Raw genomic sequence first — 13,024 nt, forward strand, 5'->3', positions numbered from 1 at the left:
AGGGTAAACCTGAAAACTAGCTGTTATTGGAAGAGAGGTTTGGAACTCTCTTTCTTATTGGTCTATTAACTCATTTACCGCTTGGTGATGTCACCAGGCAGGGCAAAACTCCATCCCATCAAAACAGGCTGAATTTTATGGAATTTTTAAACAACTCTTACGCTCAAAGGGCATTATCATCATGTTAACAATTTCACAGTATTATTCCAAACTCATAGTTGGAAATGCTCAAAAAAATAAAGGGAACACTTAAACAACACAATGTAACTCCAAGTCAATCACACTTCTGTGAAATCAAACTGTCCACGTAGGAAGCAACACTGATTGACAATAAATTTCACATGCTGTTGTGCAAATGGAATAGACAAAAGGTGGAAATTATAGGCAATTAGTAAGACACCCCCAAAAAAGGAATGGTTCTGCAGGTGGTGACCACAGACCACTTCTCAGTTCTTATGCTTCCTGGCTGATGTTTTGGTCACTTTTGAATGCTGGCGGTGCTTTCACTCTAGTGGTAGCATGAGACGGAGTCTACAACCCACACAAGTGGCTCAGGTAGTGCAGTTCATCCAGGATGGCACATTAATGCGAGCTGTGGCAAGAAGGTTTGCTTTGTCTGTCAGCGTAGTGTCCAGAGCATGGAGGCGCTACCAGGAGTCTTTTTCTGACCGTTTGAGCAGACACATGCACATTTGTGGCCTGCTGGAGGTCATTTTGCAGGGCTCTGGCAGTGCACCTCCTTGCGCAAAGGCGGAGGTAGCGGTCCTGCTGCTGGGTTGTTGCCCTCCTACGGCCTCCTCCACGTCTCATGATGTACTGGCCTGTCTCCTGGTAGCGCCTCCATGCTCTGGACACTACGCTGACAGACACAGCAAACCTTCTTGCCACAGCTCGCATTGATGTGCCATCCTGGATGAACTGCACTACCTGAGCCACTTGTGTGGGTTGTAGACTCCGTCTCATGCTACCACTAGAGTGAAAGTACCGCCAGCATTCAAAAGTGACCAAAACATCAGCCAGGATGCATAGGAACTGAGAAGTGGTCTGTGGTCACCACCTGCAGAACCATTCCTTTTTTGCGGGTGTCTTACTAATTGCCTATAATTTCCACCTTTTGTCTATTCCATTTGCACAACAGCATGTTAAATTTATTGTCAATCAGTGTTGCTTCCTAAGTGGACAGTTTGATTTCACAGAAGTGTGATTGACTTGGAGTTACATTGTGTTGTTTAAGTGTTCCCTTTATTTTTTTGAGCAGTGTATATAAAACACAGGGAATTCATGTTTTTGACTGCACTGGGCCTTTAAATAAATAGTCCATTGTTTGGGGTATTTTGATAATATCAACTTTAGGGGGCATGGTTTGGTTAACAACAGTCATGAAAAAATTTAACAAAATGCACTTTTATTTACTTGTTGTTATTAACAGTTTAGAACCAAGGTGAAAAGGTGATCAAATAAACTGTGTATCCTGTTTGTCTTCTATTTCATCCCACCATCCAACTGCAGGGTGCTGTGGGAATGTTGAGCTTATTATTCCTTCTCTGATATGTCTCTCCTCACCGTGCCAAATCTCACTGGCTGTCTGTCAATTTTCCCTTCCAGCTTATCATTGGATATGAGGCTGGAATTGTGGTCTTGTGGGATCTGAAATCTAAGAAAGCAGACTACCGCTACACTTACGACGAGGTAGGCACCATCTCCCACAATGCCTTTCAATACCTCTCTTCCTGTGATCTGAGGAATGCATGAAAATACAAAAAGAGAAATCAAATATTCATGAACTGCTTATGATAAATAGAATATTGTGTGTGTACTGTGTGTGTACTGTGTGTGTATACTGTGTGTGTACTGTGTGTGTGTGTATGTGTGTGTGTGCACTGTGTTTTCCATATGCATTGTTTGCCTTTGAGAGATTACATTGAAAGGGGTTTAGAGTCTGTGAAGGGCTAGAGATGTAGACCAGGACTGTTTGGTGTTCGTTCTGTACCTGTACCCATACTGAGTTACTGTAAGGTTTTGTATTTATTTTCTTAGTCAACCTTTTGTTCATTTCGTTGTGTTCTTGAACGTAGCCCTGTTTCTTTGTGTTCTTTAACGTAGCCCTATTTCTTTGTGTTCTGGAACGTAGCCCTGTTTCTTTGTGTTCTGGAACGTAGCCCTGTTTCTTTGTGTTCTGGAACGTAGCCCTGTTTCTTTGTGTTCTTGAACGTAGCCCTGTTTCTTTGTGTTCTGGAACGTAGCCCTGTTTCTTTGTGTTCTGGAACGTAGCCCTGTTTCTTTGTGTTCTGGAACGTAGCCCTGTTTCGTTGTGTTCTTGAACGTAGCCCTGTTTCTTTGTGTTCTGGAACGTAGCCCTGTTTCTTTGTGTTCTGGAACGTAGCCCTGTTTCTTTGTGTTCTGGAACGTAGCCCTGTTTCTTTGTGTTCTGGAACGTAGCCCTGTTTCTTTGTGTTCTAGAACGTAGCCCTGTCTTTCATTTTTGTTCATTGATTTCACCTGTGTTAGTTACTCACCTGGTCTTATCAGCTGCTTATTTAGTTCAGTTCATTCTGTTTGTGCCTTTGTGAGGTATTGTTAGTTTTGACTCTACTAAGCCTTTTCCCAGCTTGTTTATGAGAACCAGTTATAGCCTTCAATCCTAGTTTTGATTCACCTGCCTGTTTGCTTACCTGTGTATGACCATTGCCTGCCTGTGACCACGAATCCTGCCTTCTGCGAAGGCAAAATAAACACCTGCTGCTCTCTGCGCGTGAATCTACACCTTTTTTCTCCCTGAGTATTCATTACAGTTACAATAGTTTGGAACCCAATCCTACAGCGTGTAGTCTCTCAGAACCAGGGATGTCCTGCTGTCTTGCCTGTGGACCTCAATTGCTAGAGCATCGGCCATTTGTGTTTACTTGTTTTCCCAAGCCAACATCCCTTTCTAACAAAAAAATGCTAAAACACAAACATCACATAATGACTTGTTATCCCCAGCCTCATAATACCCAGTTAAGAACGAGTCAGAAACCCTGGTGCCAAACAGATTGAGTAGCTTTAAAAAGACACACAGTCGTAGCTTTAAAAAGACACACACCGAGTCAGGCTTACAGTAATGAGTTTGTTAACACCCGTGCTACCGTTCCCCTAATTTACAATGTGATAACACAAGGACAACATGGCCCTGTGGTGACTCTCCCTGATGAATAGGATGCTCCCTCTTTCTTGTGCATTCTCTCTCTCTCCCCTGGGTGAGATGATATCTCACTCTCTCTCCTCCTCCCTGGTCCAAAGGCTTATGTAGTGAATCTCCTTGGCAGCTATATTCTCTCCTCTCAACCCTGTAACACCTCCCCAGAGACCTACTTCTCTACACCGCTGCTGCTTCAGTACTCTGGAGCTCATGAACACTGGGGAAAACAGCATTGTATTCACATCACTGCCATGCTCTGGCATTACAGCTAATGTTCTGCTGTCATCACCTGTCACTAATGACTGATTCAGGGTCAGATCTATGATTGTCAGTCTAAACCTGAGGTATTAAGAGCGGAACCAGTTTTGAAGGGCATATAGCCCATATAGCCCTGTTTGTTCAGTAATGTATCACTGATTCTGGATCAGCAATAGATGTCCCAGTCTTAACTTTAGCGGTGAAGAACTAAACATAAAAGCTGGGCTCTAACCAGTTTTAAAGGGCATAGAATAGCATTCGATTCTGTAGAATAGACTATAGGGAGATTTAATTATGATAACTCTGGATTCCTAGATGGGGCTCTGGCCAACACATTAAGTAATGGATTAAAATGCTAAGTATATACTTATACCAGGATAGATGTGCAGGCTTTTCTGATGGCGCTGCAAGTTTCTGAAAGCCGGGCTGGATGTATATACAGGATCATGGTACTGTATCAGTGGTTTTGCTGCGTAGACTGGGCGTGATGACAAAGGAGGTTTTGGCATCGTTATGGCTAGCAGAAGGGCAGGGTCTGGAGTTCCTCGGACTTTAAACTCTAAGTTGTGTGAGGAAACAGTATTTTGGGGGAAATGTTTCTAATTGCAGGAAACTATCTCTGTCACTGTCAGGGGAATGGCCAGCGGTCACCTGGCGCTTAGAGCGTAGTGTATAAGGCGAATGGGAATAGCGCATATGACATAGGGAATAGGGTATAGGACATAGGGAATAGAGTATAGGACATAGAGAATAGAGCATAGGACATAGAGAACAGAGTATAGGACATAGGGGATAGGGTATAGGACATTGAACATAGGGAATAGGGTATAGGACATTGAGAATGGGGTATAGGACATGGGGAATAGGACATAGGGAATAGGGTATAGGACATAGGGAATAGAGGTGGAGGACACTGGCTGTAGCCTTGTCCTCAAGTTTCTCTAGTAGTGTTAGGACATCTTATACACCCTCACTAATTACAGGAAACACTGTCTTTTTGTTACACCTAACCACAGTATGTATGTATTCCAACCCTCACAAACAGTTGACAGCATTCCTTCCTCCATTGTGTCTCTCTCCCAGTGTTTTTCCTGTTCATGGCTCAGTGCTATCTCTGCAGGTGAGGTCACTGTGAGCACCAGAGAGAAGATGGAGAAGAAGAGAGCATCAGTCACCTCAGCCCTGCGTTGTCTGACTAAATGCCTCATCCTTCTCCTACTGATAAATAGCCTGCCTACACTGGAGCCTGTTTTACATTTCTATATCTCTCTCTTTTCTCTTTCACTCTCCATCTTTCCTGCTCCTTCTTTCATTTTGTCATTCTCTCCCTCTTAACCCCCCCTCTCTCAGTTCACCCCCTCCCTCCCACCCTCAGTCCCTCTCTAGCTGAATAAATACACACACACACACACACACACACACACTTGAAAGGCTGTTATAGCAGTGGGATTGGAATAGGGGCGTGGATCAGAACAGAACACCTGTCAGTATCTGGTGTGACCACCATTTGCACTCCTTCGCATACAGTAGAGTTGATCAGGCTGTTGATTGTGGCTTGTGGAATGTTGTGCCAATGCTCTTTAATGACTGTGCGAAGTTGCTGGATATTGGCGGGAACTGGAGGCAGCTTATGCTCTCTAACAGGGATATAAACAAATGTGTTAACTTTTTGTACATATGGAACATTTCTGGGATCTTTTCTTTCAGCTCATGAAACATGGGACCAACACTTTACATGTTGTGTTTATATTTTTGTTCAGTATATATGCAATTCACATTGCACCTATTGAATGGAATACACTGAGACATATAAAAAGCATAAACTATTTCTAGTAGCCAGATACCATTCTGTAACGATCTTCTTCGTCTGATGAACAGGAAGGATCGGACCAAAACGCAGCGTGGTAAGTGTTCATGCTTTATTTAAAAAACTGAACACCAAATACAAAAATAACAAAGTGAATAAACGAAAATCGAAACAGTCCTGAAATGTGCTACAACTCAAAACAGAAAACAACTACCCACAAACCACAGGTGGGAAAAGGCTACCTAAGTATGGTTCTCAATCAGAGACAACGATAGACAGCTGCCTCTGATTGAGAACCACACCCGGCCAAACACATAGAAATAGAAAACATAGAACAAAAACATAGAATGCCCACCCCAACTCACGCCCTGACCAAATCAAAATAGAGACATAAAAAAGGAACTAAGGTCAGGGCGTGACCCCCCCAAAGGTGCGGACTCCGGCCGCAAAACCTAAACCCATAGGGGAGGGTCTGGGTGGGCATCTATCAGCGGTGGCGGCTCTGGTGTGGGACGTGGACCCTCGCCGCCAACCCCGGACTGGGGACCCTTGCAGCGGGCCCCGAACAGGAGAGCGACTCTGTCAGCTCCGGACAGGAGGGCGACTCTGGCAGCTCCGGACAGGAGGGCGACTCTGGCAGCTCCGGACAGGAGGGCGACTCTGGAGGGTTCGGAATGGAGGGCGACTCTGGAGGGAGGCGACGCAGAGACAGCCTGGTGTGTGGGGCTGCCACAGGGCCCACCAGGCTGCGGAGACCTACAGGAGGCCTGGTGCGTAGAGGAGGCACCTGATAAACCGGGCTGTGGGGGAGCACTGGAGCTCTGGTGCGCAGCCTTGGCACCTCTCCACCAGGCTGAATGCCCACTTTAGCCCGGCCCCTCCAGAGTGCAGGCACAGGTCGAACCGGGCTGTGGGGGAGCACTGGAGATCTGTTGCTTACCGCTCGCACCTCTCCATTAGGCTCAATGCCCACTTTCGCCCGGCTCGGGCGGAGCGCAGGCACAGGCCGAACAGCACCCTCCCAGCGCCCCGGAGACGCAGTGCGCAGAGCCGGCGCAGGATACCCTGGGCCGAAACGGAGCACCGGAGATCAAACACGCTGAGCTGGCACAATCCACCCTGGCTGGATGCCTGCTCTCGCATGGCACTTGCGGGGGGCTGGCCTATAGCGCTCCGGGCTATGAGCGCGCACTGGCGACACCGTGCCCTTCACCGCATAACACGGTGCCTGACCAGTACTACGCTGCTTCCGGTAAGCACGGGGAGTTGGCTCAGGTCTATCGCCTGACTCCGCCAATCTCCCCGTGTGCCCTCCCCCCCCCCAAACATTTTTTGGGGGCTGCCTCTCGTGCCTGCTGCGCTGCCTTGCCTCATATTGCCGCCTCTCAGCTTTCGCCGTCTCCAGATCTTCTTTCGGGCGGCGATATTCCCCAGCCTGTCTCCAGGGTCCCTTACCGTCCAATATCTCCTCCCAAGTCCAGGAGTCCTGAACCCTCTGCTCCTCCATACCACGCTGCTTGGTCCGTTGGTGGTGGGTAGTTCTGTAACGATCTTCCTCGTCTGATGAACAGGAAGGATCGGACCAAAACGCAGCGTGGTAAGTGTTCATGCTTTATTGAAAACTGAACACTAAATACAAAAATAACAAAGAGAGTGAAACGAAAATCGAAACAGTCCTGTAAGGTGCAGCAACAGAAAACAACTACCCACAAAACCACAGGTGGGAAAAGGCTACCTAAGTATGGTTCTCAATCAGAGACAACTATAGACAGCTACCTCTGATAGAGAACCACACCCGGCCAAACACATAGAAATAGAAAACATAGAACAAAAACATAGAATGCCCACCCCAACTCACGCCCTGACCAAACCAAAATAGAGACATAAAAAAGGAACTAAGGTCAGGGCGTGACACATTCATTCATTCATTCATTCATTCAGCAATTCGTTGTGCTAATGGGACACTTGGCAGATGTGGTATTATCTCCATTAGCAACAGGAATGGCCACGTATATTAGTTCTAGCTCTATACCGGGGATGGGCAACATTGATGGGGGTGGGGGCCACAAAAAAAATCAGAAATCTTTGTGAGGGGCCGCAGTTGCTCGTGGGTCTGCTTACCCACATCCATACCCACACATTCAGATAGAGCCGGCCCCAGCCTTTTGGGGGCACTCAGTGAAATGTTGTTGGGGACCCCCCCACCGTGCGAGTAAAACATTCTTGACAGCGGAGAGAAACATTTTAAGTTTTAAAGCACATTTTCTGCAACTCTACTCAATTTGCCATAGGGAGGAGATAAATATTTTCAATTTTGAATATATTATCTGAGTGAGAGTTACTAATAAAATCAATGGGTTGAGAAAAGCGAGATGACAAATCAGACTGTGCCCTTCACCTGGCACTGTGAGAGGAGTGTTTGACACACATTTGAGGTCTGGACAGGTCCTGTCACTGTTGGAACATGACAAGGCTGGGTTTCCCAAAAGCATATTAGCACTAAGATCATCTTAATTTCATTGAATCTAAATAGACGAAGGATGATGTTAGTGATACGATGCTTTTGTGAAACCCAGCCCAGGTCTTCCTCTCAGTACTCTGAGCTGGAGTCTCACAGAGACAGGTACTCAAAACCAATGTACACTAACACACTACAACCTCCACTACAGAGCATCTAACACACACTATAAATGGACAACCTCCATCACAGAGCATCTAACATACACTATTATGGGACAACCACATCACAGAGTATCTAACACACTATTATAGGACAACCCCATCACAGAGCATCTAACAGACACTATTATAGGACAACCCCCATCACAGAGCATCTAACACACACTATTATAGGACAACCCCATCACAGAGCATCTAACACACACTATTATAGGACAACCCCCATCACAGAGCATCTAACACACACTATTATAGGACAACCCCATCACAGAGCATCTAACACACACTATTATAGGACAACCCCCATCACAGAGCATCTAACACACACTATTATAGGACAACCCCATCACAGAGCATCTAACACACACTATTATAGGACAACTCCATCACAGAGCATCGAACACACACTATTATAGGACAACCCCATCACAGAGCATCGAACACACACTATTATAGGACAAATGGCAAGATCTCTAATACACACTGATACACACTGTTATAGGTTTTTAACAGACCTCTACCTGTCAATATCTGTCTTACTGAAGGGGTCTTTATCTGTTGACATTTACAGTATGTACATGTCCTGTCCTGTGGAGTAGCATTGATTTGTCGTCAGTTTCTCTTCTGTTAGTACGTTTGTTTGTTTGTTTGTTTGTGTTTATGTACTGTGGCTGAACTTTAGTGAGGGTAAGGGAGTGTGACTAAGGATGTCTGGGAGGACGACACACTGTTGTCGTTATATAGATGCCCAGTCTGTCTCCCACTGTAAAAGGAGGAATGCACTCTAATTAGGCCCAACTGTCTCTCTCTGTGTGTGTCTATATCTGTGTCTGTGTCTTCATCTGTGTTTGTTTCTGTGTGTGTGTGTGTTTCTGTGTGTGCGTGTGTGTGTGTTTCTCTCTGTGTGTGTTTCTGTGTGTGTGTTTCTGTGTGTATGTTTCTGTGTGTGTGTGTGTGTGTGTGTGTGTGTGTGTGTGTGTGTGTGTGTGTGTGTGTGTGTGTGTGTGTGTGTGTGTGTGTGTGTGTGTGTGTGTGTGTGTGTGTGTGTGAGTGTTTCTGTGTGTGAGTGTTTCTGTGTGTGTGTGTTTCTGTGTGAGTGTTTCTGTGTGTGTGTCGTTCTCTTTCTGTGTTTGTCTCTTTCTACCCCCCCCTCTCTCTATACAGTATATAAGTACATTGAGTGTACAAAACATTATGTACACCTTCCAAATACACCTTCCTAATATATTTTTCCCCCAATTCGTCGAGGCATGGACTCTACAAGATGTCGAAAGCGTTCCACAGGGATGCTGGCCCATGTTGACTCCAATGCTTCCCACAGTTGTGTTAAGTAGGCTGGATATCTTTTGAGTGGTGGTCCATTCTTGATACACTCGGGAAACTGTTGAGCATGAATAATCCAACAGCGTTGCAGTTCTTGACACACTTAAATCAGTGCGCCTGGCACCTAAGTCTTTTGTCTTGCCCATTCAGCCCCTGAATGGCACACATACACAATCCATATCTGAATTGTCTCAAGGCTTAAAAATCCTTATTTAACCTGTCTCCTCTCCTTCATCTACACTGATTGAAATGGTTTTAACAAGTTACATCCATAAGGAATCATATCCTTCACCTGGATTCACCTGGTTAATCTATGTCATGGAAAGATCAGTTGTTCCTAATGTTTTGTCCACTCAGTATATATCTATCTCTCTCTCTCGGTCTGCCTGTCTTATTATTTTTGCATTTATTTTTGTTGTGCGTGCAAGAGTGTGTGTGTGAGGTTGTGGGTTTGAGTGTGTGTGTGACTCACTGTCTCATCCCAAAAGACCATTCTCTGAAAGGAGCATAATGTAAGTCATGAAATTAGTATTCTTAATGGGTATTGTTTGATATGAAGAAAACCATGTGTTTCAATTACCTGCTCATTGTCCAATTAACCACAATCTATTGTCTCTGCTCCATGGGACTGTCAAGCTGAACAATGCACTGATATATTTCTATAGCCTGTTGAAGTGACGCACTGTGTGTGGTTACATTCACCTTAAAATGCTTGAGCTAAAAAAATGTTTTCTATGTATTTCAATATTGGCGCGAGTGTGTGTGTGCTTCCGTGCTGGTGGGTGTGTTTTAATAATGAGTTTTAATAATGAGCCGTAAGACAGCAGTAAGCCGGTCTGGTTTTTCCGGAGTGCTTTAATAATGATGAATCAGCCATTTTATGAATTTGTTGTCGGTCGCTAAATCACGTTCTGCCTTGCCAAAATAGAAATAAAGTTGTTTGGTTTATGCAAAGCAGAGGGAGGGCATTCTTAATTACAAAATAATGAGTTTTCAATTTCAACCCACCGCATCATAATTCCACTCCACCCCATCCGCACTCCTATCTGTCTGTTTTCTGCTCTTAGCTTATCTTTGTACCTCCCAACCATGAGCTTTTGCTGAACGTTTATAATGTTGGGAGAGTTTTTATGTAAAAAAATGTATAGCATTTTTGAAAGCGTTTTTCAGGTTGTCTCAGTGAGGTGATGCTGTAGCAGGTCTGGCGCTAGTCGTTAGCTTATGCTGCCTGCCTCCTCATAGCCAGGTGCTCTCTCTCTCTCTCTCTCTCTCTCTCTCTCTTTCTCTCTCTCGCTCTCTCGCTCTCTCTCTCTCGCTCTCTCTCGCTCTCTCTCGCGCGCTCTCTCTCTCTCTCGCGCGCTCTCGCTCTCTCTCTCTCTCTCACGCGCTCTCTCTCGCACTCTCGCTCTCTCTCTCTCTCATGTCTCTTCTCCTCTCTTCTTTATAATATGTCAGTCAATCTATGTATTTTTCTTTCATCTCTCTTGACCTTGCTCTTTAGCTTTTTCTCTCTCTCTCTTCAATGGGGATAACACTTGTTTCTCTTCAATGGGGATAACACTTGTTTCTCTTCAATGGGGATAACACTTGTTTCTCTTCAATGGGGATAACACTTGTTTCTCTTCAATGGGGATAACACTTGTCTCTGTCAATGGGGATAACACTTGTCTCTGTCAATGGGGATAACACATGTCTCTGTCAATGGGGATAACACATGTCTCTGTCAATGGGGATAACACGTGTCTCTGTCAATGGGGATAACACGTGTCTCTGTCAATGGGGATAACACTTGTTTCTGTCAATGGGGATAACACTTGTTTCTCTTCAATGGGGATAACACTTGTCTCTGTCAATGGGGATAACACTTGTTTCTCTTCAATGTGGATAACACTTGTTTCTCTTCAATGGGGATAACACTTGTTTCTCTTCAATGGGGATAACACTTGTTTCTCTTCAATGGGGATAACACTTGTCTCTGTCAATGGGGATAACACTTGTTTCTCTTCAATGGGGATACCACTTGTCTCTGTCAATGGGGATAACACTTGTTTCTCTTCAATGGGGATAACACTTGTTTCTCTTCAATGGGGATAACACTTGTCTCTGTCAATGGGGATAACACTTGTCTCTGTCAATGGGGATAACACTTGTCTCTGTCAATGGGGATAACACTTGTCTCTGTCAATGGGGATAACACTTGTCTCTGTCAATGGGGATAACACTTGTTTCTCTTCAATGGGGATAACACTTGTCTCTGTCAATGGGGATAACACTTGTCTCTGTCAATGGGGATAACACTTGTTAGCACTGTCACATTTGAACCACCTTTGAACCACCTTTGTGCATTATGATTGTACAGATAAATAGGCATTTAGCTATGATCTGTAATGCTTATACTGTACTGTAGCTATATAATGCATCATAAAGGATAATTCATTTATAATGCATGCTACACAGGTGGTTGATGGAAGGTTATACAATGTTTCAGGGATGTACATGACGTAACCAAATGTAAACTCTGCCTTGCAACCCTCCTCTACTCTAACATCACAACAGCCATCTGCTGAACACAGCATAATCCACACTAAGGCGTGGGCGTAATAGTCACATGTGAACACACCGTATGTCCATAGGAGAAACCTTATATGTGAACAGTATGTGTGTGAGAGGTACAACTGTACCTGGTACTGCTACACATGGTTTCCCTCTGTGATTAAGTGGCCCTCTTCTTCCTGTCCCTCACTTCCTTCCTGTCCCTCACTTCCTGCTTCCTGTGGTCTCCTAGGCGATCCACTCGGTTGCCTGGCACCATGAGGGCAAGCAGTTCATCTGTAGTCACTCAGACGGAACGCTCACCATATGGAACATCAAGGGCCAGGGCAAGCCATTCCAGACAATCACCCCACATGGTAAGCTTGAAAACACACACACATTTCTCCTTTCTCATCAGAATCACCTTCATTCACTGTACATTTGCACATACTAAGAATTTTACTTGGTTATATGGAGCTGCAAGTGATAGACAACATTTAGAGACAGAATACAAACAGAGGAATTTACACAAAGTAAACATACATTATTTACCAAAGATATCAAATAAAGTGAACAAGGGTTTAATTTACTCTGTGTTAAACGTTTCCTTCCTTGATGTGACTTTGCCCCCCCCCCCACCCCCCCCCCCCCACACACACACACACAAAGCGAGAGAAAGCAGAGAGAGGAATAGAAGAGAGAAAACCAAGAGAAAGCAGAGAGAGGAATAGGAGAGAAAACCAAGAGAAAGCAGAGAGGAATAGAAGAGAGAAAACCAAGAGAAAGCAGAGAGGAATAGAAGAGAGAAAACCAAGAGAAAGCAGAGAGAGGAATAGGAGAGAAAACCAAGAGAAAGCAGAGAGGAATAGAAGAGAGAAAACCAAGAGAAAGCATAGAGGAATAGAAGAGAGAAAACCAAGAGAAAGCAGAGAGGAATAGAAGAGAGAAAACCAAGAGAAAGCAGAGAGAGGAATAGGAGAGAAAACCAAGAGAAAGCAGAGAGGAATAGAAGAGAGAAAACCAAGAGAAAGCAGAGAGGAATAGAAGAGAGAAAACTAAGAGAAAGCAGAGAGAGGAATAGAAGAGAGAAAACCAAGAGAAAGGGAGTGAAAGAAAGCAAGGGAACTTTGAACCCCATTCTTAAATTGCCATGTTATTGTTCTTGTGTACAGTGTAATGGGGAAAGGATTCCATTGAAACTGTTTTGAATTAGTTGTTTTCCCCGCTGCTGCATGCATAATCAGTTT

General features: G+C 44.7%; 1 protein-coding gene across 8 annotated transcripts in view; it reads left to right on the forward strand.

Moving 5' to 3' along the window:
- LOC129825296 (syntaxin-binding protein 5-like) overlaps window positions 1-13,024 on the forward strand; it is a 169,260-nt gene that overhangs the window by 128,680 nt on the left and 27,556 nt on the right. For all 8 annotated transcript variants that reach the window (XM_055885280.1, XM_055885286.1, XM_055885284.1 and 5 more), the window contains exons 7-8: window positions 1,606-1,689; window positions 12,031-12,154. In XM_055885280.1, the coding sequence (XP_055741255.1) occupies window positions 1,606-1,689; window positions 12,031-12,154 (208 nt within the window). The remainder of the gene's footprint in view (window positions 1-1,605; window positions 1,690-12,030; window positions 12,155-13,024) is intronic.

This window comes from Salvelinus fontinalis, chromosome 27, assembly GCF_029448725.1.
Source record: "Salvelinus fontinalis isolate EN_2023a chromosome 27, ASM2944872v1, whole genome shotgun sequence".
NCBI lineage: Eukaryota > Metazoa > Chordata > Actinopteri > Salmoniformes > Salmonidae > Salvelinus > Salvelinus fontinalis.